Below are 27,363 nucleotides of genomic sequence, written 5' to 3' on the forward strand. Positions count from 1 at the left end.
CTGGCTACACTCTCCCCTACAAATGCTTTACAGGTACTGATCTCTTTCAGATTACGTCTACACAAGATGTAGTCCACCTGAGTGTTTCTACCTCCGCTTTTATACGTCATCCTATGTTCCTGCCTCTTCTGGAAGAAAGTGTTCACTACAGCCATTTCCATCTTCTTTGCAAAATCTACCACCATCTGTCCTTCTGCGTTCCTGTCCTGAAGACCAAACCTGCACATCACATTCTCATCACCTCTGTTCCCTTCACAGCATAACACAGGATGGTGGTGTAGGTGCAATCACCACTCTCTCACCTCTGGGGATGCTCTGTATCACTTCATCTAACTCACTCCAGAATTTCTCCTTCTCTTCTAAATCGCATCCTACCTGTTGGGGCATAACCACTCACAATATTGAACATCACCCCTTCAATTTCCAGCTTCAGACTTATGATACTATACTCACCTCTAGAACATTCCTCACAATCCCCTTTTTCAGGATAACTCCTACTCCATTTCCCTTCCTATCTGACCAATGGTAGAACAACTTGAACCCTGCTCCTAAGCTTCTAGCCTTGCTACCTTTCCACCTGGTCTCCTGGACACACAGTATATCCACCTTCCTTCTCTGCATCATGTCAATCAACTCTCTAGCCTTCCCTGTCATGGTCCCAACATTCAAAGTCCCTACAGTCAGTCCTACATTCTTAGCTTTCCTCTTCTCTCTCTGCCTACGAACACACCTACAGATAATTGATGCATGAACAAAGGATCAGAAAACATGAAGACATATGTACTTTGTAGAAAGCATACATCCAAGTGGGACAGAAAAACATCTCATTTCCAACTGTCTTTGACCCATCATGAGGATCTGTTATGTCTGAATCCTTCTGGTTTGCAAATTAGGCAGAGCAGACAGAGGTAACACCCTACTTACTAAGCTCATTTACACCGTAGTCTTGGGTGTCTAAATAAACTCATAAAACTGGTTCTGTGGTTGTGCACTTAGGTCCTAAGTCTAAACTGTGGCCATTGTCAAATGGGACTGCATAAAAGGATTGTCTGTATGACATTAGTTGATTTGTCTTAAAAGACCAGTCGTGGTCAAAATATCGGTCATCTCAATAGGTTATGGAAGCTTATTGTGCTGTTCATCATCTATATCTATAAAATACCAACAGCCCATTATCAATGTGGTGCCATGATACTGTGTGTTTTAACAATAAAAGTGTGTCAAGATAAGATACTGTATGCTTAATAGCTTCAAGACAGAAAAATAAATACTAATACAAATAGTAAACTCTAGTTATGTTCACATACTGTCAGGGTCTTGTTGCACTTCCTGTCCCTGGACTTTTATTTTGTGGCCCCTTCTCCTTACTTCCTGTCCTTGGTTCTTTTCCCAGCTTTGCCCTCGTTGTCCCTCATTGTTTGCACCTGTACCACCCTCTATTTAAGTTCAGTCTTCCCTTCACTCCCCTGCCAGATTCTCGTCATTGTTAATGTGGTCTCTGCCATCGTGGTTACTATCTTCCTTGTTGCTGTTATTATGCTCACCAACCCCACAGTAGACTCTGGACTTTTGGTAAAGCCTGAAACTTATGTTTCTCGAACTCTTGGGAAATCTGGACTCCAGCATCTTGGACTTTGGTATTCTGGACTCTGTGTTTCCTGTGTGGTTTTGGTCTGAGGTTTGCCTTTTGTTTAATTCAGTATTTTGGCCTAGTCCCTAGTTTTCTCCGCTTGTGTTATCCTGGTTTTTTCATGTTTAGGTTTGCTTGTGTGCTCTTCAGTTTGCCAGTGCTTTATGTTGAGTTTGTTTGTGACTGCCTCCCCTTAGTCCTTGTGTTTATGTGCTCCCCCAGTGTGTTACTTTGGTATTGTTCCCTTCCAGTGTGTAAGTTGTGCTCCGTTTTACTTTAATCATTATTACGTGTTAGCCTTTGTTCAGTAGTTTGTTCTTTTGATATTTCTTAGTCTCCTTAGCCTTACCCTTGTGTTTACCCGCTTTAGTGGTTTAACGTTTATCTGTGCCTTATTTTATCAGTAGCCTCTGTTAGTCCTTTCTCTAACTTGTCCCCTGAGCCTTAGCTGTGTTTATTTCTGGTAATTCGGTTCCCCTCTTGTTTTCAAGTTAACTCCTTTCGTGTGCTGGTCCTGTTCATCATTTACATCTCTTTCAATAAAAGCCCCTTATTTTGCAAACCCTCGCTCTGTCTCTTCTCTTGGGTCCATCCCTTAACCAAGACCGTGACACATACATAATATACTGTAGTCTCATACAGACTGAATACAGAACTGTGTCACAAGTTTCAAATTCACTACAACATAATACATGCGAACACTGAGTACAGTACCTATTAAACTATTTCTGATCCTGTTTTTTTTTAACTTGTTCTTTTTTAAGCAGTTTTACTAAAACTGTACTAGCCAATACAACACTATTACCAAATTTGATCTTTGGTTACTTACAAAAAAGTGCCAACAAATTGGTAATTAATTTGATTTTAAGTGCTAAAATTAACTTCATTAAAGTTCATTAAAAATATATACTAGTAAGTTGTGACTTCATATACTCAATATAATTAGTAAATATTCTTCTAAATATATCTTTATACAGATTTAATATCCAGACTAAAATTATTTAATAATTTGTCATTATCTAGGTAAAAAAAAACTTAAACTAAAATTTAAAATACATGTCTAAAAATAATTAAAGATAGTCTTACTGATCCAGTAAACTGCTAACTCATACTCATTAACCAATGTAGGACCAATGTGGAACTTTCACACTTCTGACAGTTGGTGCCACACTTTTTTGCATGTTTTGCATTACACTTACTGTTGTGGACCTGACAACAGACTCTGCTCACCTATCTACCCACTTACACACCCTTCTCTTCCTCTTTCTCTCTTTCCATCAATCTCTACACTTCGCTGTCTCCCTCTCTCTGACTTTTACTCTCATTTCTTCTCTCACCCTGTTTTCCCCAGACCTGCTTCCTGGCTTTTATTTTGTAGTCCATTAGTCCCACTTCCTCTTTACAGTCATTTCAGTCACTTTACTTACCTCATTAATCTTGATTGTTTTCGCCTCTTCGCTGGCCTACGTAAACCCAGCTCACCCAACAGTTCCCTGCCAGATCCTTGCAGTTTTTCCCTGATGGAACATCTAGCCTCCTGGTTCTGCCTGACTCTTCTTTTTGGACTATGTTAATGTTTGGTTTGAGGTTTGGTTTATTGTGTTTTCCCTTATGCCTGATCTGCTCTGTCGTGCACACAGTTTGGTTATTTGTGTATACTTGTTCCCTGTCCCTTCTGTTTATGCCTTCACTTCTGAGACACTCTGTACACAACTTCGATTCCCTATTTACGCTTGTTCCTGACTCTGTTTTGATGCATGCACATTTTTTTTTTTTTGTTACTGCTGAGTTTGTTTGCACTTTTGTAGATTTTCTTTCAGTACACCCATGTTTAGCTTCCCTTCCCTTCCCCAACTCATGTACACCCCTTGTTAATGTACTCTGGTTCACTTTTAGTTCCTTAGTTCACTCAGCTTAGCTCCCATTTAGTTTTTCCTTATTCTCCCATTAGTGTTCTTGTTTAGTTGATCAGCTGCCGGTTATGATGTTCACTCCGTTTTTGTTTCTGATCGTATTCTGTTCGTTTCCACTCCCTCCCCTCTTGTCTCGCTTGGGTCCATCCTTACACAAAACCTGACACTTAGAGACACTGCTGCTAAGTCTGCTTATTATAAGCGACTTTGAACTTTTGGATATTGGATGTTTGTGGAGAGTTGCTTATATGTTAATATTGGAAGTTGTGGGCTGTGGATTTTTAGGCTTCTTTCTAAAGCACAGTTGCTAATTTTGGGCTTTTTTTTCTCACTCTATTAGAGGCTACCTGTTTAAGGTAGGCAGGATCTGACCATTCCTTTACCTATAGAAATAAAGACAATGAACCAATACGTTGATAACCAAAATAAATGCAGCACCATTTCATTACATTTGTTACATGGAGAGGACGAAGGAAAGGAGCATATGTGGTAAAAGGAATGCTCCTTTCCTTACATTTTTGTAAGGATGTATGTTTGTATGCCCACATATGCTAATACAACCAGACACAATCCTGAGGTACAAGACTTAAGTTTGAACGGTACTTTGTGACACTAAACCTGATCCAGCTACATTAAATCATATTCATTTAGTGAAAAAGCCTTTACAGAATTTAAGAAAACGTAGAAAATATACACGATGCTCAAGAGTTTGCTGCCTGTCTGTTCTGCACTAATTTGCAAACCAGGTGGAATCAGATATAACATATCCTAATAATGGGTTAATGATAGTTGTTGTCATTTACAACTATCATTAACCCATTATTAGGATGGATATTTATCTGTTACAAGATAAGGTTGCTTTGCCACCACTTGGATGTGAAAAAGTTTTCTACATGCCTCTGCATGTTTTCTGATCATGTGGAAGAATCATTTATATTTGTCTCAGCAGAGTAATGTTTTGTTATTCCTCTCATTTTTATAGCCCTCAGTATGTTTGTCCTGGATCTCCACAGACTGCTGCCTGCCCTTCTGATTTTACCCTGAAGGTAACAGGAAGTACCATAAACAAATAATATTAAAGTCAGTGAAGATTCTTAGTCATCCAGATGAGGTTATCTGGATGAATCATGGCAATGGCACTTCCATATATATATATATATATATATATATATATATATATATATATGTATGTGTGTGTGTGTGTGTGTGTGTGTGTACACACTCTTACTGAATAGATAAGGAGAAAGATGAGGATTAGTATTCAGAGAAAGAGAACACAATGAGGGAGTGCCTGTGTATTAATGAGTAAAGAGAGGGAGCAGTCTGTGTATATTATCATGAGACTACTTTTCTGAATTTGGATAATGAGTATTTGTTAATTTAAAACTAGACAACTGACATTCTCTATGTCTGAGATACAGCCAGTATATGAGCCAACCAAGGGTTTCCTCAGTTTTAAGTTCAGTTTTAGTTTGTTTTATGTAGTATGTATTGTGTATTGTTAACTGTACTTTATTGTGTGTTGTGTTATGTTTCTGTTTACTGATGATGTCATTAGTGACTGACTACAAAGTGGTGTGGAGAAAGAAGAAAAAGGTTCAGTGTGTATCTGTGCCGGCACACGGTTTCGATTTTGTTTTCCAATTAAGTATATATTTTAGCTGAGTTAAGAAAGCAATCAGCAAAAGAGTGCAGATCATTTACCATTCAATGTACTGCCCCCTGCAGTACTTTTACAAAGATGACAATATTGCCAAAATATTCCATTTTTTCCCACTTCAGTTATATCAACTATATCAGAGTTATATCAAAAATTATTACTATATACATTTAGTTTAAACTTTAGATTATTAACTAGATTGTTATTCTTGACTTAGATTTAGTGTTAAGTCTGTCTTTGATAGCCCTGTTATTAACGGTTGTAATCTTTGGCAATCTTACAATTTGATTAAATTCTGATTCTTGGGGTCTCAATTCGATTTGTAACAATTGTCAATTTAAAAACAGTTCAATAAATAGAAAGAAAAGCATGACATTTTGGTCAATGAGTTGCATATTAAACATTTGATCAATTGATCAATCAAACGTGTTATATATATCCAATATATAGCACCTTTCGGACAGGTTATTGCTATTCTAAGTGCTTTACAGAAGATTGTAAAGTTGATAAAAAGTCATACCAAACAAGGGCAATACAATATGAATTCAATAAAAACAGTGATAATAATAATATTAAAGCTGTGACAGTGAGATGCACACAAATAAATAGTCTAAAAATTATAAACACCGGTAAATTATATTAAACATAATATTAAATTTAGATTATAATATGAATGAAAAAAAATCATGAAGAAATCGTGGTTAACCCAAAAAACTGAAGAGGAGTCAGACAGTAGCAGGTTCAAAAGGAATACTAGTGACTTTTAGTTTGTTTTGCAGTTTTTTTCCTAGTGCTAGTCCAGTGCTTGAGCTTTTATTTATTCGTTTTTATTTTAATACATGTGGCTGCATAATGACAAGAAGCCCTGATATCATTAACAACTTTAGCTAAGGCTGTCTCTGTACTATAATAAGTATGGAAACCAGACTGAAAAATGTCTAACTTGTTGGTTTTATTAAGAAATCCTTCTAGTTGGGTACAGTGCATGTGGTCTACCAACCCAACTATCAAGATTCTCAGTAACCACAGACAAAACATTTTTTGTAGAACATTTTGATCCTTAGCTCTTTAAAAACACTGAACTCACTTGACAATTGTAAACACTACAATGCTTTTTATCTGTAAAACCTTGTGTTTTTCTACAGGCCAATATAGTATTGATGGTGACGTATCACAGCAAAGCAGACATTGTGGTGAGTATGTATATATGAAAGAAAGTGTAAGCATTGTTTGCGTAATTCCTGGTGGTTCCGATGGTTACTTTGTATTCAGTGATAAGATTTTACTTCACACTGAAAAAAAAATTAACCCACTTCATTCCAGGTGGAGAAGCAGGTCAATGCTGAATGATTTATACAGAATTTTACCCATCCTGTTTTATGCCAGAATCATATCTCCATGTGAGGATGGCTGAAAATAAATCACAGAGTGCAGAACAAATGTGTGTGTGTGTGTGTGCAGATAGTAGCCATTGTTCCGTAACAATATGGCTGGCACTGACAGCTGTGGCAGTTCCAGTTATTGAATCGATGGGTAATTGGTCTCACAGGAGATAATCGAGGCAGTGTGTGCATGTGGGCACTCGTGAGCATATGTTTCTCACATGTTTACATACATGCACCATATATACAGTATGTGTGTGTGTGTCAGTCAGAATGAGGAGGAAGATGATCCACTATCTCGAAGATTACCCAAGAGGAGACAATCACAACTGAACACATGAATGCTTGAACACCATTTGTCACCCATTTAAGAGACACACTGCACAGACACCATCCCTTTACTGCCTAAAAAAAGCTCAGTTGTTATTTTGTAAGAAAGAAGCATATATGCGTAATTAACCAGTTTATAGATAATAGGGTGCCTTTCTTAGACCCGTGTTCCTGTGAACACTGACAGACGTATACAGTGAAGAAGAAGCCCATTTACAGACCAGGATTCTGAAAATGAACTCTACCCTGCTAAAAAGATCCTGTCTTCTACACCAGGGATAATCTCAGAAATCTCTGGACCAGTGGCAGGGGTCAAAAGGAGATGACCAGGGCTACACAGATCAAAGCCACCCCGGTGATTATCTTTGGTATGGTATAGCATATACCAGACAATTTTGAAAGCTTCATTTAGACAAATAGGCTATGAGACCTCCATGTATAGGCCCCAAATAGTTTTAGCTGCAGACAGGTTTTTTCTGTCTGGCCAAAAAATAGTTCCTCAGATGGTCGGGGTTGCTGACCCCTTCCTAAACACCAGTTCCTAGGATAAATCCAACTGCTCAAGGCAGATGGCCGTCCACCCTGAGCCTGGTTCTGCTGGGGGTTTCTTCCGTTAAAGGGAGTTTTTTCCCCTCCACTGTTGCCTATGGCTTGCTCCAGGGGGAATTGTTGGGTTCTCTCTATACTCTTTATAATCTTGAATTTATTATGTAAAGTGCCCTGAGATGACTTTGTTGTGAATTGGCGCTATATAAATGAAGTTGAATTGAATTGAAATGGAATAAATGGCCAGGCCATTTACATTTCTAAGGTGTTTTAAATATCCTAAATGTAATTTTGGCTAGTCAGCTAAACGTTGTAGACAGAATGTGATGGTGGATATCTTTAATTACCATCAAAACTGAGTGGCGTCACAGTGGTGGCTTTGATCTGTGTAGCCCTGGTTACCGGACCTATCTCTCTTCCCTCCGCTTAACCTATTAGCCTCACTGGTTTAACCTGTTGCCTCCCCTTCTTATACCTCACTCCCCGGCTCCTCTGTGCCAGAACGTCTTCATGTTTCTCTCGAGTGTATTGCCAGTCTGGGTTTCTCCCTGTTCACCCCGTGATGGGTTTTCTTCGCTTATCCTGTCCTCTTCTGCTTTCCTCGTCTGTCCTCTTTTCTGAATTTGTTTGTTGGATCGCTGTCGCCCTGTTCCCGGCAACCGTTGGTTGGATCACCGGCTCTGAATCTCTGCTCCTCGCAGTAAGTGTCTAAGTTATCTCCTTTTGGATGCTTTTAGCTGGTAGTTTAGTTTGTTACTTTGTTTTCCTTATACTTCTTGGTTACACGCATCACTCCCTTATGGACTCTTTTCATTTCTACTTTGTTTATGATATGGTGGCTTTTCCTGTTTTCTGTTATACCAGTTCCCACAGCTGCCTTTAGTTCTTTCCCTGGTCCTGACTTTCTTCCCCACCATATTGCAGAGAACTTTCTCAGTAAGCCACCACTACTTCCTCAGTAAGTCTGTTCATTCCTTCATCAGTCATTAATTCTCTGCATCCACTCCAGTGTTCTCTCTCCTTCTCTCCCCTAGATCCACCATACATGGCCATGTCCCACCACTTCCCCTGCTGCGTGAACCTGCTCCTCCTGATAACCTGCCCGCTTCTTCACTCATCACCACGTTATTTTTCCAATAAACTGTCGTTCCACTCACTCACTCCCTGTGCTGTTTTCTGGGTCCTTAACTCCTGAGTAGTGGAACCTGAACACCTCCCCATTAGACCACCTCCCTGTTAGGTGATAGATGTCAGGTGTTAGGTCAGTGTAGTTAGACTTAGCTGGTTTCCTTTCTTCTCCATAGTGAGTAGAAATTTATTTGATATTGCAACAAAATTTGTCTTTGTGGCCAAGCTAACCTCTGTTGGAGCGTGCATATATTGTGGCAATTAGCCACAACATTAAACCCACAGGTTGGTTTAGCAATATCTTAAAATACTAACATTACTCCCATTAATAACATACAGTATATATGTAGAAATGCAGTCATGCAGCAAATCTGACACTCAGCAATATAACAGAACACCATGTACCAACCTATTTTCTGACAAAACAAAGGTGGTTCCTATAGCTTAGTTGGCGGAGTAGTTGACTACATACCACAGGGTCAGTAGTTCTACTCCCGGTTACACTTGGCTACAAGCTGCTCTTGATCCATTAGATGAGCACCTTGCATGGCAACTGCCATCATTGGTCTGAGTATGATTGAGAGTGAGGTGAATGAGAAACTACATTGTAAATCACTATGGAAGTAGACTATTTAACAATAGCAAAATTCAGCATATCTTGTATCTGCAAACAAAGACAAAGTATAGATCCTGTTACAACATAATGAGAGGAATTATCCATCCCAACAACATCCAGAGTTTAAACAAACCAATCTACTGTTTAATAAGCTTCACTTACCAATTAGCATATGTTACACACCAAGCACACAAACATTGATCCATGCAAACACAGACAATGACTGTTGATTGAAAAGTCATTAATTTCCCCTATTTGTGACTAACCCACCTCATTTAAATTTTTGGGCAGTATATAGAAATTTCACAGCTGTCTGACATTTATCCTAAATACCTTTTAATGTTGATTTGTATTAATGTGTTCTGCAAAACAACACTAAGAGCAATATCAAAGGTATCAAAAAATATTTAGGTCATGTTCATATTTTGTACGATAAGTTGAATGTAATTATTGTGACAGGCCTACAGGGTGCTCCAAGAATAAAAAAAATCCATAACAAATATCCATTTGTTGCCCTCCATCTTAAACTATGATAAACTTAGATGTGTCAATTGTTTGAAATGTTAATGGCTTGGGCAACACGGCAGGAAGCTGGCACAATAGACCTGTCAAGAACTGAGAGCTTTTGTAATAGCCACTGAAATCCACAGTGGATTTTGTTTGACATAACTAAGCAGAAGGTGGGATTACACTCTTAATCTACAACACTCTTCTAACCTGTGTGTGTGTGTGTGTGTGTGAGCGGTTAAGCAAGCACAATACTGTTTAAAGTTTGTATGTATCACATGGATAAATCCAATCACAGAACTAAATGCATGTCTGCTTGAAGAGGCCACAGTTATTTACTGGGTGGATTTCAAGGTGTCAGCCTTCAGGCTATCTGAGTAAGACTCTTAGTGAGAGCAGGCACTCAAATGCAAACACAGACACAGGCCTGTATTAGTAGTGGTCTCTGCTGGCAGAGACATTGAGCTTCTGTTTGTATCACAGCACAGCCCTTTGATGTGCTGTAACATTTTGGATGCTGCTGTTCCTTTCCCTTCTCTCCTTTCTCTCTTCAGACACGCAAACACACACACATACACACACACACACACACACACACACACACACACACACACACACACACACACACACACAGGGAGCCAGTTGAGGGAGATGTCCAAGTTATCTAATGCATTCAGTGCATGTTGTGCTGCCAGACTCCATCTGGACACACTCCTAAGTGAGGACCAGTCAGGATGCAACATCAAAAGGCATGTAAAACCTTTTTACTGGATGCCCAGCTTAATTTGCCTGTATGTGTGTTTCTGTGTGTGTTGGGAGAAAACAAATGTACACAGATATGCAATTCATACACACTTGTTAATTCAAAATTAACTTATATTGTTTGTGTCCGTCTGCAATGTATAACTACAAAGCCAGTGCTCCTAACACTACAAAGTGGATGTTTCTAGAAGAATGTGTTGTACTGATAAGTATACTGGTATAAAGTGAAATTCTTCCATTGTGATCATATATTATTAACATTTACATTACATTTACTGTCATGGGCGACTGGTGGCTCAATGGTAGAGTATTGGTTTTGGATACAGTAGACAGTATTTAAAATCCCACCCCCATAGGGGTAAATCGTGTCCCTCAATCTAACCCTGTACTCTGCATCCTCTTCTCTCACACCAACTAACTTCATGTCCTCTCTCACTACATCCATAAATCTCCTCTTTGTTCTTCCTCTAGACCTCCTGCCTGGCAGCTCCAACCTCAGCATCCTTCTACCAATATATTCACAGTCTCTTCTCTGAACGTGTCCAACCCACCTCAATCTGGCCTCTCTGACTTTATCAACAAAGCATCTAACATGAGCTGTCCCTCTGATGAACTCATTCCTGATCCTGTCCATCCTCGTCACTCCCTAAGAGAACCTCAACATCTTAAGCTCTGCTACCTCCAGCTCTGCCTCCTGTCTTTTCTTCAGTGCCACTGTCTCTAAGCCGAACAACATCTCTGGTCTCACCACCGTCTTGAACAGCTTTCCTTTCATTCTTGCTGATACTCTTTTATCACACAACAAACCTGACACTTTTCTCCACCCGTTACAATCTGCCTGCACTCGCCTCTTCACCTCTTCTCCACACTCTCCGTTGCTCTGAACCGTTGACCCAAAGTACTGAAAGTCCTGCACCTTCTTCACCTCTGCTCCCTGTAACCTCACCGTTCCACCTGGGTCCCTCTCATTCACACACATGTATTCTGTCTTGCTGCGGCTAAGCTTCATTCCTCTGTTTTCCAGAGCAGACCTCCACCTCTCTAGATTTTCCTCCACCTGCTCCCTGCTCTCACTACAAATCACCATGTCATTCGCAAACTTCATAGTCCATGGAGATTCCTGTCTAACCTCATCTGTCAGCCTGTCCATCACCAGAGCAAACAACTTTACTTTACTTTATATATGTCTCCTTTAGGCAACATTATTAGAAAACACTCCATAAATTTCCACTGCTATGCTGATGATACCCAGTTATATTTATCTATGGAACCAGATGAAAATAATCAGTTAATAGAGCTTCAACCTACAAGACATAAAGGCCTGGATGTCCCACAATTCCAGGGGTAATTGTTGGGTTCTCTTCATACATCTTTATAATCTTGACTTTATTCTGTGCCCTGAGATGACTTTGTTCTGAATTGGCGCTATATAAATAAAGTTGAATTGAATTGAATGGATTGAAGGGGCTCCGAGCTGATCCTTGATGCAGACCCACCTCCACCTTGAACTCCTCTGTCACACCTACAGCACCTCACCATTGTCTTACAGCTCTCATACATGTCCTGCACCACTCTAACATACTTCTCTGCCACTCCAGACGTCCTCATACAATACCACAGCTCCTCTCTCTGCACCCTGTCATACGCTTTCTCTAAATCTATGAAGACACAATGCAACTCCCTATGACCTTCTCTGTACTTCTCCATCAGCATCCTCAAAGCAAATACTGCATCTGTTGTACTCTTTCTAGGCATGAAACCATATTGCTGCTCACAAATTTTCACATCTGCGCTTAGCCGAGCTTCCACTACTATTTCCCACAACTTCATTGTGTGGCTCATCATCTTTATTCCTCTTTAGTTGCCACAGCTCTGCACATCTCCCTTGTTCTTAAAAATTGGCACCAGTACACTTCTCCTCCAGTCCTCAGCATCCTCTCACTCTCCAAGATCTTGTCAAACAAACTAGTCAGAAACTCTACTACCACCTCTCCTAGACACTTCCATAACTCCACAGGTATGTCATCAGGACCTTCTCACTTCACTCTTACTAATCTTTGCTACTTCCTGCTCCACACCAGTCATCTCTTCTACTCTTCATACTATTTCATTTTCCTCATTCATCAACTCTTCAAAGTTCTCCTTCCATCTTCCCATCACACACCTGGTACCTGTCAATACATTTGCTCTATCTCTTTGTCTCGCCGACCTGTACAAATTCACCTCACACTCTTTATTGTTCAACCTTGCATACAAGTCCTCACCTCTACCTTCACCTTACGCTGCATCTCCCTGTACTCCTGTCTACTCTCTTCAGTTCTCTCAGTGTCCCACTTCTTCTTAGCTAACCTCTTTCTTGGTATACACCCCTGAACTTCCTCGTTCCACCACCAAGTCTCCTTGTCCACTTTCCTCTTTCCAGATGACACACCGAGTACCCTCCTACCTATCTCCCTGATCACATTTGCTGTAGTGGTCCAGTCATCTGGAAGCACCTCCAGACCACCCATAGTCTGTCTCAGCTCCTCCCTGAAAACTATATTTTTCCTTTTTCAACTTCCACCTCTTCATTCTCTGCTCTGTCTTAGTCCTCTTCATCTTCCTCACCACCAGAGTCATTTTACACACCACCATCCAGTCCTGTCTGGATACACTCTCCTCTAATACTTTGTAGTCACCGATCTCTTTCAGTGTACAATGCTCTGTATCACTTCATATAACTCACTCCAGAATTTCTCCTTCTCTTCTAACTGACATTCTACCTGTGGGGCATAACCATTTACAACATTAAACATCAAGCCTTCAATTTCCAGCTTAAGACTCATCATCCTGCCTGATCCTCCTTTAACCTCCAGAATATTCTTCACAATCTCCTCTTTCAGGGTAACTCTTTCTCCATTTCTCTTCCTATCCAACCCATGGTAAATTAACTTGAACCCTGCTCTTAAGCTTCGAGCCTTGCTACCTTTCCACCTGGTCTCCTGGACACAAAGTATATTCACCTTCTTTCTCCACATTCTGTCAACCAACTCTCTAGTCCCTACTGTCACCCCTACACTCTTGGCTTTCCTCTTCTCTCTCTGCCTATATACACACCTTCCTCCTCTCTGTCTTCGTCTTCAACCAACAGTAGTCCAATTTCCACCGGCCAGCCTGTAGGTCAACAGCACTTGGTGGCGGTCGTTGTTAACCTGGGTCCCGGCCGATCCGGTATGGAGGTCAGATTCGGTGTTTAGTTGGCATGTGTATTACGTTAGATACCCTTCCTGACACAACACTGCATTTATCTTTATCTTGTCCTTACACATGGCATTGAAAAGGAAAATTAAACAATATTTTCTCACAACTCTCTTCTGTATGACCATTTTCTAATAACATTTGAATTTATAATAACGGACTATACAGCAGTTGGGGAAAAATTCCACTATAGCAAGTGCTTCGGTGAAAAAGTTGTAAACAAATTTAAAGAAACGAGTCATTTACTTCACCATATTTCAATATAATGGAAAGTAGCCACTTTAATTTTACTCCTCAACAAGAGGATTATCTTGTTGATAGATCTGCAGCCTGCATACTCAATAGTGTTGCCCCCCTGAAAAAAAAGGCAGTACACCCAAAGAGGCGGTCTCCATGGTATAGTTCACAAACACGCAACTTAAAACAAGCAACACGAAAGTTAGAAAGTCAGAAATTTAGATGAATCTCATTTAGCGTGAAAAAACAGTTTAAACATATATAAAAAAGCTCTTTGTGGTGCCAGAACAGCATATTATTCATCATTAATAGAAGAAAACAAGAACCCCCGGGGCCGGTTCAGCACTGTAGTCAGGCTGACTAAGAGCCATAGTTCTGTTGAGCCTACTATTCCCTTAACTCTGAGCAGAAATGACTTCATGACTTTCTTTATGAATAAAATTGTATCTATTAGAGAAAGAATTCACCAGATCCTCCCCCCAAATCTTACATATAGATCTTCACGTACAACATTGCTAGAATCATCAATAAGGCCCCAAACCCTCTTAGACTGCTTTTTAGCCATAGATCACGCTGAGCTAACTTCACTTATTACCTCATCTAAACCAGCTGCCTGTCTGCTAGACCCTATTCCAACTAGACTGCTCAAGGAAGTTTTACCCTTAATCGATATGTTCATATTAGATATCATCAGTCTCTCTTTAGAAACAGGCTATGTACCACAGGCCTATAAGGTAGCTGTAATTAAACCACTACCTAAAAAACCCTGTCTTGACCAGGTGTTTTAGCCAATTACAGACCAATATCTAATCTCCCCTTTATTTCTAAAGTACTTGAAAAAGTAGTTGCAAAACATTATGTGACCACCTTTATCCTCTGTCAAAGTGAAAGCAAAAAATATTCCATGCATTTGTTACTTCTAGGTTGGTCTACTGTAATTCCCTACTTTCAGGATGGCCCAGTAACTCCCTAAAGAGCCTGCAATTAATCCAAAATGCTGCAGCAAGAGTGCTGACTGGAACTAGCAAGAGAGATCATATTTCACCTTCACTAGCTTTTCTCCATTGGCTTCCCATAAAATATATAATAATTTAAAACCCTGCTTCTTACATATAAAGCTCTGAACGGTCAGACTCCATCATATATAGAAGACCACTTCGATCTCAGAAATGAGGCCTACTTGTGGTTCCCAGAATTTCCAAAGGTAAAATGCGAGGTAGAACTTTTAGCTATCAAGCTCCTCTGCTGTGGAACCAGCTCCCAGTTAAGATTCGGGAAGCAGACACCCTCTTTACTTTTAAGTCTAGCTCAAAACTTTCCTATTTGATAAAGCTTATAGTTAGTTATAGTTCTGCTGCTATAGGCTTAGACTGCTGGGGGACCCACCCCAATGCACTGAGCTCCTTTCCTGCTCTTGTCTTTCTCTTCTCACCCCACAATTGTCAACACTGTATGACATTAACTCTGTGTGTTTTCTCCCATAGTTGTCTTTCTCCTTCTCTGTCTCCCTCTGTCTGTCCCTTTTTGCAGGTGTCTCTGGCTTTGGAGCTGTGTGTTTCCCCGTGCACAGCTACAGGTCCTACCAACCTGCCAGATGTTTATTTTGTGCTTTTGTTGCCCTTTTCTTTTCTCTCCTTACTTTCCATTCATCACAAGGCATATGGCCGCCCTCCCTGAGCCTGGTTTTGCTGCAGGTTTCTTGTGTTAAAGGGAGTTTTTCCTCTACACTGTTGCCTAGGACTTGCTCAAGGGGAAATTGTTGGGTTTTCTCTATATATCTTTATAGTCTTGGCTTTATTCTGTAAAGTGCCTTCCAATGACTTTGTTGTGAATTGGCGCTATATAAATAAAGTTGAATTTAATTGAATTTAACCAGACTTGGGACCAGTGATGGGCGATACCAGTGATTTCAGATTCGATCCGATACCAAATAATACCTTGGCTAGTATCGCAATATCGATCTGATAACGATACCAGAGTGTTATGTTAATTCTGTCATCTGATCATGATGAAACACAATCACGTGAGCACTTACAGGGAATAATTAACAACAATCAAACTACAGCAAAATCATTGTTCAACCTACTGGCATTTTCAACATTTCCATTATTTCAAATAACCTGAGAATAACATTAACATATGACAACAGCATGACAGTTCCTTTATCAGGTGAACAGCTTATGTCACTTGATATCTATGACTCGCCCTCATCTACATGTATGTCTTAGATACCCATCTGTATTTCCTTCCCTTAGTTTAAAACCAACTATGGATTAGACACATTTTGCCTATTTTTACAATTCTCTTGAACTAGAAGGTTCATAGCAAAATAGTCAGTGAATACAAATGACACATTTCGGTCTGCCATGGTGTCTGTGTTTGGAGGCAGAGCCACGAGCCGGCCGAGCACGTGTCAAAGAAGTTTAGGTGAAGAGGGTGGATCATGGGGTGGATCGGCGGAAGGAAAAGTAGTTCCTATGCGGTGCATCACAAATAATATACAAATTGATGTAGAAGGAGCAGAAAACATTTAGATATGACTGCAGAGAAAATATACATAAATAAACAGAAAATATCCATATTTTAACTTGAGAATCGATATTTAAAAATTGGCTGTCAAGATCTATTTTTTGGTATCAATCCGCCCATGACTACTTGGGACTGGCACAAGAAGACACTGACTTTTGCCCTCTTGTGGTTGCGTACTTCTGGTTATTAGTTGATTTCAGTCCTGGTCTTTCTTTCGTGCATACATCTTTTGGTTTATAGTTTGTATCTACTCTTAGTTGCTTTCCTTAGTGTGTATTTAGTTTCCTAATTTCCCCTGTAGATTCATGTTTGGTATTGCTAACTTCCGTTGTGCATATTTCTCTAGTTTATGTTTTTATACAAATGTCTCATTTTTTTATTGATTTCAGTTTTTGTCACACACACTCATTGTTCGGTTCATTAGCCTCATCCTCATTAATTTCTTTTATGTTCTGTCCTCGTATTTCCTAGTTAATGAGTTTATATGAGTTTTCAATTCTTTAATTTCTCTGGCCCTGGTTAATGGTTATATTCTAGTTAATGTATAAATTCACTTATTCATTGTCTTGACGTCACCATTCTGGATTCTGGTAATTTCCTATTCAGATTCTTTTGTTTGCCAGCTCTTGCCTTGTTTAGTCCCTTAGTTTGTGTGTCTATACCTGCGGAAGATTCTTTGTCTTGGCTTGTATCTAGCCTTCAGTATTGGGCCAGTCTCTGTCCCCCTCAATGGAGTGAATTTCTGTTAGTCTTTCACAGTCTCTTGTTTAGGGAGCCTGGTGGCTTATTGGTAGAGCATTGGGTTGGGATGCATAAGGCTGCAGGTTCAAATCCTGCCCCACCCAGCCACCAAGGGCAGCCCTGGTGCTGGTCCCAACCCCAGGTAAAAATGTGAGGATTGTGTCAGAAAGGGCATGCAGTGTAAAACTCATGCCAAATAAAATGCAGAACACATTCAATTGTGGTGATCTCTGAAGGGACAAGCCAAAAGCCATTTATCTTCTCTAGTCTCTTCGTTCCTTATATTTGTTAATAAAGGTTTTTTTTTATTTGCTACACTTCCTCTTGTTGTTTTGCAATTGGTTCCACCTCAATACAAAACCTGACATTTACGTTAACATTTTTATTTATATTAACTATTTAACAGATTTTTTAAGAACTTACCACTAAAAGAATTTAAGTAATTTGCTACTGCAATAGAAAAAAACAACCTTAAGGTTGTGGGACAACAATTTAATTTGGTGTATTGTCGGCAGGTCAAGCAGGATTGTTTCAGAGATGTAGCAATGAAAAGACCAGACTATACCCAACACTGTTTTCTGCACATTATAGCATGCACTGGTCATCAAATGAATGTTAAACCTGTTGTTACATAAACTCATTATGGATGTGATCATATTATGATTCAGCCCACAGGACATATATGCATCAGCAACAACAGAACTCTGAACCCAGTATACATCCCAGATATCACCACCACCAGAAACCAATGGGGAAAAAAACACCCTTAAAGACATGATAGAGCAGAGCATGACACAGTGTGGAAGAGACCCCACCACCGTCACTCAGAAGGAAATAGAGACTTGACAGACTGTCACAAAAGGGGAGAAAAACAAGTTTCAGCATGAAAACCCTTTGGAGCCCACGTTTCTGACCCTGTACTAGTTAAAATACAGAAGTAATATAATTCTATTTGTTAATAAATAAAACAAGTGATATATCTATTGTCATTAAAGAAATATCATGGAGGCATGTACTATAACTATTAGGATTGTTCTGAACAATCAAACAACTTAAACAGTAGCTAAGACTTATCTGCTTAACCAGTGTTTGTAATGGGTGTCAGAGAAGTTTTCCAATTTGAGTACACAAGGAAAGTATCTGACCCAATACCTGATACTGGTATTGGTATCAGGACATTCCTAGTTACTCTGTAATAGTCAAGTCAAGTCAATGCTGTTGGCTTTGCAGATGCATTGTGTTGTGTAAATGTGCATAATAGAGGGCGGAGAGACTCTGATGATCTTCTCAGCTGTCCTCACTATCCTCTGTAGGGTCTTGCGATCCACGACGGTGCAGTTCCCAAACCAGGCAGTGATGCAGCTGCTCAGGATGCTCTCAATGGTCCCTCTGTAGAACATGGTCAGGATGGGGGGAGGGAGATGGGCTTTCCTCAGCCTTCTCAGGAAGTAGGGACTCTTGGGCTTTCTTGGTGATGGAGCTGGTGTTGACTGACCAGGTGAGGTTGTCCGCCAGATGAACACCAAGGAATTTGGTGCTCTTGACTATCTCCACTGAGGATCCATCGATAATCAGTGGAGAATGGTCGCTCTGTGCTCTCCTGAAGTCCACAACCATCTCTTTAGTTTTGTCAACGTTCAGAGACAGGTTGTTTGCTCCACACCAGGCTGTTAACCGTTGCACCTCCTCTCTGTAAGCTGACTCGTCGTTCTTGCTGATTAGACCCACCACGGTCGTGTCATCGGCAAACTTGACTATGTGGTTTGGGCTGTGCATTGCTACACAGTCGTGCATCAGCAGAGTGAACAGCAGAGGGCTGAGCACACAGCCCTGAGGGGCCCCAGTGCTCAGTGTGGTGGTGCTGGAGATGTTGTTCCCAATCCCGACTGACTGGGGTCTCCCAGTCAGGAAGTCCAGAATCTAGTTGCAGAGGGAGGTGTTCAGGCCCAGTATGCTCAACTTCTCGATCAGGTGCTGAGGGATGATTGTGTTGAATGCTGAGCTGAAGTCAATGAACAGCATTCGTACGTATGAGTCCTTGTTGTCCAGGTGGGTGAGGGCCAAATGGAGGGTCGTGGAGATGGCATCGTCCTTGGAACGATTTGGACGATACGCAAACTGCATGGAGTCCAGGGAGGTTGGGAGTTGGGACTTAATGTACCTCATGACGAGCCTCTCGAAGCACTTCATCACGATGGGTGTGAGCACGACGCGACGATAGTCATTGAGGCAGGAGACAGTAGACTTCTTAGGCACGGGAACAATGGTCGTTGCCTTGAGGCACGTAGGAACAACGTTGCTGCTCAGGGAGATATTGAAGATGTCTGTGAAGACATCCGCTAGCTGTTCTGCGCACTCCCTGTGCACTCTGCCAGGAATGTTGTCTGGTCCAGCAGACTTCCGTGTGTTAACTCTGCATAGAGTTTTCCTCACTTCAGCTGTGGTTAGATAGAGCACCTGGTCACTGGTAGGAGGAGTGGACTTCCTCGCCTTCATGTTGTTCTGTACCTCAAATGGGGCCTAGAAGTGGTTCAGCGCATCTGGGAGGGAGGCGTTGCGGTCACAAGCAGGTTAAGTTGTCTTGTAGTTCGTGATCGCCTGGGTGCCCTGCCACATGCGCCAGGTGTCTCCGCTGTCTTGGAAGTGGTCATGGATTTTCTTTGTGTGTGAGCGCTTCACCTCTCTAATGGCACGGGACAGTTTGGCCCTTGCTGTTCTTAAGGCCGTCTTGTCCCCTGTTCTGAAGGCAGCGTCTCTTTGTTTTAGCAGCGCACACACGTTAGCATTTATCCACGGCTTCCTGTTGGAGCGTGTAGTGATGGTCTTTGAGATGGTCACATCATCAACGCACTTGGTGATGTAGCTGGTTACTGTTGACGTGTATTCCTCCAAGTTGATGGAATCGCCGTTGGTTGTGGCCTCCCTAAACATGTCCCAGTCAGTGCACTAAAAACAGTCTTGAAGAGCAGAAGTAGCTGCTGGCCAGGTTTTCACCCTTTTCAGAACCGGTTTAGAGCGTCTGATGAGCGGTCTGTATGCTGGAATTAGCATAACCGAGATGTGGTCTGAGTGGCTGAGATGGGGGCGAGGCTCCGCACAATATGCGCCGGGGATGTTTGTGTAATCAAGATCCAGCGTGTTCCCTCCTCTCGTTGCAAAGTCTGCATGCTGATGGAGTTTAGGGAGCACATTCCTGAGATTCGCATGGTTGAATTCTCCGGCAATAATAAACAATCCGTCAGGGTGAAAATTCTGCAGGTCGCTAATAGCACCATAGAGTTCACACAGTGCTTCCTTAGCATTAGCGCTGGGGGGAATGTACACTCCGACAATAAAAACAGTGGTGAATTCCAGTGGTAAATAAAACGGTCTGCATCTAACAGTCACGAGCTCCACTACCGATGAGCAGAAACGTGAGACAAGCACAGAGTTCTTGCACCATTCCGTGTTGATATAAACACACACGCCACCACAGCGAGTCTTACCGCACAGAGCAGCGTTTCTGTCGGCACGAAACGCGGTTAGCCCGTCTAGCTGGATGGCAGCTTCCGGAACTCTGTCACTGAGCCACGTCTCCGTGAAAACAAAGATGCAGCAGTCTCTGAATTCTCGCCGCGTGGTCCGCTGGAGTCAGATGTAGTCTAGTTTATTGTCCAGGGAGCAAACGTTGGAGAGGAGAATGGACGGTAGAGACGGCCGGCTAGGATTAGCATTTAGCCTAGCACAGACACCCGCCCGCTTGCCGCGCTTCCGCTTCCTCGAGTAGCGCTTCCGACGTCCCCTTACCTGCCCACCAGCATCAGGTGACACCGAGTGCTGGGGGCCTGGTCTTTGTGGCTGGGGTCGCAGCAAGCCGAGGTCGCAAAGGTTACCAATTACTTCCTCGTGCAGATTATTGTATGCATGAACCCTGTGCCGCAGCAATGTCTGGCGGTCTTACACATGAACACAGCTGACTGTGGTGTCCATGTATTGTAAAGGGTCTGGCTAAATATGGCAAAAGCACAATTTTTCGATCCGGAGAGGCCGCTGCGAGCTACTGCCGCGCTGCCATCTTGGTTTTAGGTTTTAATATTGTCCATGTCTCAAATGTATGTGTCTCAAATGTATGCCATTTTTGTACAACTTGATCCATGAGCTGTCAACATCTAACAGTGTTAGAGACAACTGTAATTTGTTTTTCAGTTACAATTGTAACTTCTTACACTAACACTTCTTTGCTTAGTTTGTATGTTGATATGTTAGATCTTAGTGCTGCATTTGATACCATGATCATAACATTATATTACAGAGACTGGAACATGAAATTGGAATTACAGGAACTGCACTAGTTTGGTTTAAATCTTATCTATCTGATAGATTTCAATTTGTTCATGTTAATGATGAATCCTACATGCACACAAAGGTTAGCTATGGAGTTCCACAAGGCTCTGTGTTAGGACCAATACTTTTTAATTTAAATATGTCTCCTTTAGGCAACATAATTAGAAAACACTCCATAAATTTCCACTGCTATGCTGATGATACCCAGCTATATTTATCTATGGAACCAGATGAAAATAATCAGTTAATAAAGCTTCAAGCCTACAAGACATAAAGGCCTGGATGTCCCACAATTTTTTACTTCTAAACTCAGATAAAACTGGGCCCAAACATCTCGGAGACATGATGTCCAACCATATTGTTACTCTAGATGGCATAAGTCTGGCCTCCAGTACTACTGCAAGGAACCTTGGAGTTATTTTTGACCAGGATTTGTCCTTTACCTCACATATAAAACAAATCTCTAGAACAGCCTTCTTCCACCTACAGAACATTGCCAACATTAGGAGCATCCTGTCTCAAAGTGATGCCGAAAAACATCACAACATGCATTTGTTACCTCTAGGTTGGACTACTGTAATTCCCTACTTTCAGGATGCCCCAGTAACTCCCTAAAGAACCTGCCATTAATCCAAAATGCTGCAGCACGAGTGCTGACTGGAACTAGCAAAAGAGATCATATTTCACCTTCACTAGCTTCTCTCCATTGGCTTCCCATTAATTCTAGAATAGAATTTAAAACCCTGCTTCTTACATCTAAACCTCTGAATGCTCAGGCTCCGTCATATATAGAAGATCTTATAGCACCATATCATCCCAGTAGACCACTTTGCTCTCAGAATGCAGGCCTACTTGTGGTTCCCAGAATTTCCAAAGGTAGAATGGGAGGTAGAGCCTTTAGCTATCAAGCTCCTCTCTTGTGGAACCAGCTCCCAGTTCAGATTCGGGAAGCAGACACCCTCTCTACTTTTAAGTCTAGGCTTAAAACCTTCCTCTTTAATAAAGCATATAGTTAGTTATAGTTATGCTGCCATAGGCTTAGACTGCTGAGGGACCCACCCCCCAGTGCACTGAGCTCCTTTCCTCCTCTTGACCCTCTCTCCTCTCACCCTGCAATTGTCACCACTGTATGTCTTTAACTCTGTGTGTTCTCTCCCGTAGTTGTCTTTGTCCTTCTCTGTCCCCCTCTCTCTGTCCCTTTCTGCAGGTGTCCCTGGCTTTGTGTGTCTTCCAGCGTGCAGCTACTGGTCCTACCAATCTGCCCGATATTTTGTTGTTGCTTTTTGTTGCTCTGTTCTTTTCTCTCTCTCCTTTCCACTCCCCCCAACCAGTCGAGGCAGATGGCCGTCCACCCTGAGCCTGGTTCTGCTGGAGGTTTCTTCCATTAAAGGGAGTTTTTCCTCTCCACTGTTGCCTATGGCTTGCTCCAGGGGGAATTGTTGGGTTCTCTTTATACATCTTTATAATCTTGACTTTATTCTGTAAAGTGCCCTGAGATTACTTTGTTGTGAATTGGCGTTATGTAAATAAAGTTGAACATATACGTAATGCCTTCTGCTTTTTCTTTCTCTTATTAGCGCTAGTCTTTTTGGTGTGCTTCACTTGTCAGCCCAAACAAAGGTGAAATAAGCTTCCTCACCAGTAGACCTTTGACAGCTTACTTTGTTCCATGGTGCTTGGGGTGGAGTGGATAAAATTGAACTTTTTCCTATCAATCAGTGACAAAGTGAAAGCTACTGGCTACTGGCTACCTGCCTACTGCCATCTCTGTGGTGAAGCATGGTGGTGGCAGCATCATGCTATGAAACAGAAATAATGGAAAGATGCAGCCAAAGAGTCATCCTACAAGAAAGCCTGCTCCAAAGTAAAGGCAACCTGAAAGTGGTACAACAGTTTGTCTAGTCCATAGTGCTTGGCGACATCCATTATGTCCAAAGACACATCCAGCTACGCATGTTTCAGTTCCCTGTTAATAATGTACATTTTCAATAGTTCCTTTTATCGCTTAAACTTACAATAACCCATTGTGCTGCCCACTTGTCACCAGTGCCCTCACCTCTAACAACATCCATGGAAATGAAGATTGCAGCACAAGCTGCCCCAGAGCATATGGCAATCCTAAGGGGAGTGCCATTTTAACAAGATGAAGCGCTGATGTTTATTAACGTGTTTTTATAAAGCCCTCTTCTCAGGAAGACTAATGTTTCCCTTCAAACACATTAGCATTTTGATAAGCTGAAGACCTCTCCCTCTCCTACCAGAGTGATAAGGAGGTGCAGTCCAGCTTTATGACAGCATGGAGTAATTGGAATGCGGCATGGAAGTAGCCAGTATTTAAGGAAGATGGAGGGAAACAGAAAAAGCTTTATCAGGTGAATAACATTTTTGAGTGAGTTAATAATGACATTAAGAGGTGGAAGAGTGACAACCAAAGACATGCATTTTATGGAGGTGGCATTCAAATCCTCTGACTGTTTGTCTGCAGAAAGCTTTTTGTCCATTAATGGTAGCTCTGTATTAATAATGTAAAGGTGTGTGAAAGACCAGCATCAGCAGCTGCTTTTATTGTCTAGCATCAGTTCTTGATGCTTTTAATAAGTTCAATTACATGTGAAACAATGTAATGTGTTTTTGCTGTTTCACATGTACTTCAACTTTGAATTACATGTGAAACAGCAAAAACACTGGTGTTACAATGTCAACCAACAGTTAATAATAGAATGTATTATGATTCAGTAGAGACGTTGAGTTTGTATCCCTCACTGGGCCCGTTGTAGAAAATGCTGCAGTCCAGTGATTGTGATTTGTTTTATGGCCCTAATCCCCCTCTGGAGCTTCTTGCAATCCTTCATCTTTTCAGCTTTTACTTCCAGCTTTTTTGTAATTCCTAGAATAACTTTACAACCATAGAGTCATTAGTGTTACATATAGAATGAAATGAAACACGTTTCATTAAACAACGAAAATGAGTATACAGTAACAGTATTCTTTGTCCTTTCGGCTTATCCCATGAGTCCAGGGTCGCCACAGCGGAGCATTGTCCGACACAACCCTCCCCAATTTCTAGCAGGCTTGGACCGGCACTGCACAGCTGGGGAGGGGAATGGGCTGTTAAGGGTTCAGTGTCTTGCCCCGGGACACTTCGACATATAGCCAGGGCCAGGGATCAAATGGTAAATGGTCTGCACTTATATAGCTCTTTTCTACCTAATGCACCTATACCTATAGCTTTTCTACCTATTGCACTATGGCACTCAAAGCACTTTACACTGCTTCTTATTCAACCATTCACACATACACTCATACACCAGTGGGGGAACTGCAGCTGGCCAACACTAAGCGAGAGTAACTAAGTTGGGGCTCAGTGTCTTGCTCAAGGAAACTTCGACATGTGTCTGGAGGAGGTGGGGATTGAACCAACAACTGTGAGATTGGTGGACAACCGCTCTACCTTCCTGTGCCACAGTCGCCCTCAAAACACTTACCCTGTGGTCCGTGGACAACAGTATGAACAGTATAAACTTCATAAATTCATGGTTTTGTCTTACTAAAGATTTATAATCTTACAAACAAATATTGCATCAGATGAAATTAGTGGAATTGCATCAGAACATCCTGTTATGCTGTATAAATATCGCTTTGTGCATTAACATTGTACAACACACCTTTCTCATGGTGTCTCACATATCTTCCACTCAGATATTTCTGGGTTTGAGGATGCTGGTCTGTGAGTATGCAATCAAGATTCACTCCACATGCCTCCACTTTATCCAGGCTCTGCTGCCAATATCTACAGTCGGAGGAAAACATGAAGAGAAACAATTTTTTAATATGATAAATTTTTTCCGTGGGTTTAACCATTCCACTTCTTAAAGAAACTAACACTACATAGTGATCACAAATTCTATAGTGAACTCTCTCTTTTTTTTTAGAAAGGTTGATACAGCTGTAGAAAAAATTTACTATCCACTATTCTTTTTTTCTGATGACAAACAATTTCTTCCTTATGTCCAATGTCTTGAAAACTGGCAATTACGGCACAGCTGTTCCACATGCAGGAATGTTCCTAGACTTTAAGTCACAAGCCCATGTCCACACAGGACACTTTTCAAACTATTCTGTTAAACAGGACTCAAACAGTGCCCTCGCTGAATTCTTGGGATGACACACCGGCCTGTATGGCTTCAATAAATACAGACATACAAAAGAAATTTAGGAATTCTAGCAAGATAACAAAATGTCAATGTAAAATAAAATTACTTCACGGCTGCATGATACAGTTGTTAAATTATTGAACAAACTACACTGTAAGAAATGTCTGTGAAATTAACAGTAAATTCCTGTGAATAGAAAAAGACTAATGCAATGTTTAATTTACAGTAGAATGTAGTAGTGTATCAAACACAGCTGTTAATTTTAAAGTAAATATATGTTAAAATAGTATTTCTTTATTGTATACTTGACAGAATGCTGTACCTTAATCACATAAAAACTGTAATATAAAAACAATATAATACAGTTAAAATTACAACAAGATGGTGTTAACATAAGGATTATTGTCATTTAGTTTTGTACAGAAAGAATCTGCATTACATTTTACAAAATCATATGCTATATTTTACATATAAATATATGAAAAATTACAGAAGAGTTGTGTAAATAGATGCATTACAAAGGTTTTAAGATATATTATACTTCCTAAAAAACGGAACTCATAAGAAATTGTAACTAATAAATTAAAAAAAAATTTGAATCCAACATTATGTAGACCAGAAACCAACTCCAGTGTTGGAGTTGTTGGAAATGTCATGTGCTTTATTGATGATCGTTACAAAACATAACACACAGGAAGTATGTGTGTGACATTTACATTTAAACGTGTGACTTTATGTTTGTATGCTACATATTAGATGCTACATGTATGCTCAGTTGTTAAGGCAGCAGTGCATGGGTCAGCGGTTCTATTCCTGGTCCCTCCTTGCTACGTGTTGAAGTGTCCCTGGGCAATAAACCTAAACCTAGCCGATGTTGTTTCTTAACATAACCTTACCTTAAACTTGTTTTTCCTTTGTGTGTGAATGTAAAGTTGCTACTGAAAGAATTTGTAGTTTTTACAGCATGGTCATGTTAACAGATGTGGGCTGTTTTACATCAGTTTAAATTGTACAATGTACAGTTGTTTCTGTAAAGGTGTTAACAGTGGTATATATATATATTTTTTTACAGAATTATTCTGGCAACCACAGCTGCAAGTTTTTTTTTTTAATTAAAAACAACAGGGTTTTTTTTACAGGGTAAAATATGGTGGTGTTCAAACCTGCACTGCAGACGTGGGCCTTAAGAGTCCTTGAAGATTGTTGTGTACCAACTGTTCTCACTGGTGGGTCCATTGGGCAGGCTGCCTCTCTTGTTTTCTGAGATTGTGATGTGCATGTCTGCTTACAATAAATGGTATTTAGTTAACAATTACAACTCAACTCTTTAGCTGTCTGAAATATTAATTTTAGATACAAATCTTTCGTATTTTTAATGTTTGTTTCAAAAGTTTTAGGTACTATAAACTGGTTCAGTACATTACCACATTACATTGATTCGCTTGGTAAATGAAAAAACCATCATCATACAGCAGACTAGTTTGTATTTACTTATCAAAGAGAAAAAAGAAACAAAAACGACTCTATTTGTTGGAAATACTGTTAGTTATAAATTAAATTACCTGTGTATAAATTTATTAGGACTGTACAGTGTACAATGCAAAAAGTAAACTGCCAGTGAAGCTCACATGTATATGCTTAAAAAAACAAGAAATCTACAGGTACGTA

General features: G+C 40.7%; 1 protein-coding gene and 1 long non-coding RNA gene across 19 annotated transcripts in view; one reads left to right on the forward strand and one right to left on the reverse strand.

Moving 5' to 3' along the window:
- rbfox1 (RNA binding fox-1 homolog 1) overlaps nucleotides 1–27,363 on the reverse strand; it is a 334,608-nt gene that overhangs the window by 292,279 nt on the left and 14,966 nt on the right. For 11 of the 18 annotated variants that reach the window (XR_010911868.1, XR_010911867.1, XM_067488471.1 and 8 more), the window contains exon 2: nucleotides 25,207–25,331. The exons of the other annotated variants lie outside the window; for them this stretch is intronic. Coding sequence is in view for 9 of the 11 variants with exons in the window: in XM_067488471.1 (XP_067344572.1) it covers nucleotides 25,207–25,215 (9 nt within the window). In the remaining 2 variants the exon portion in view is untranslated. The remainder of the gene's footprint in view (nucleotides 1–25,206; nucleotides 25,332–27,363) is intronic. 18 annotated transcript variants of the gene reach the window in all.
- LOC137105956 (uncharacterized) lies at nucleotides 7,370–9,731 on the forward strand. The gene is made up of 3 exons (XR_010911878.1): nucleotides 7,370–8,161; nucleotides 8,326–8,419; nucleotides 8,496–9,731. It is a non-coding gene; the product is annotated as an uncharacterized lncRNA (long non-coding RNA).

This window comes from Channa argus, chromosome 20 (assembly GCF_033026475.1).
Source record: "Channa argus isolate prfri chromosome 20, Channa argus male v1.0, whole genome shotgun sequence".
NCBI lineage: Eukaryota > Metazoa > Chordata > Actinopteri > Anabantiformes > Channidae > Channa > Channa argus.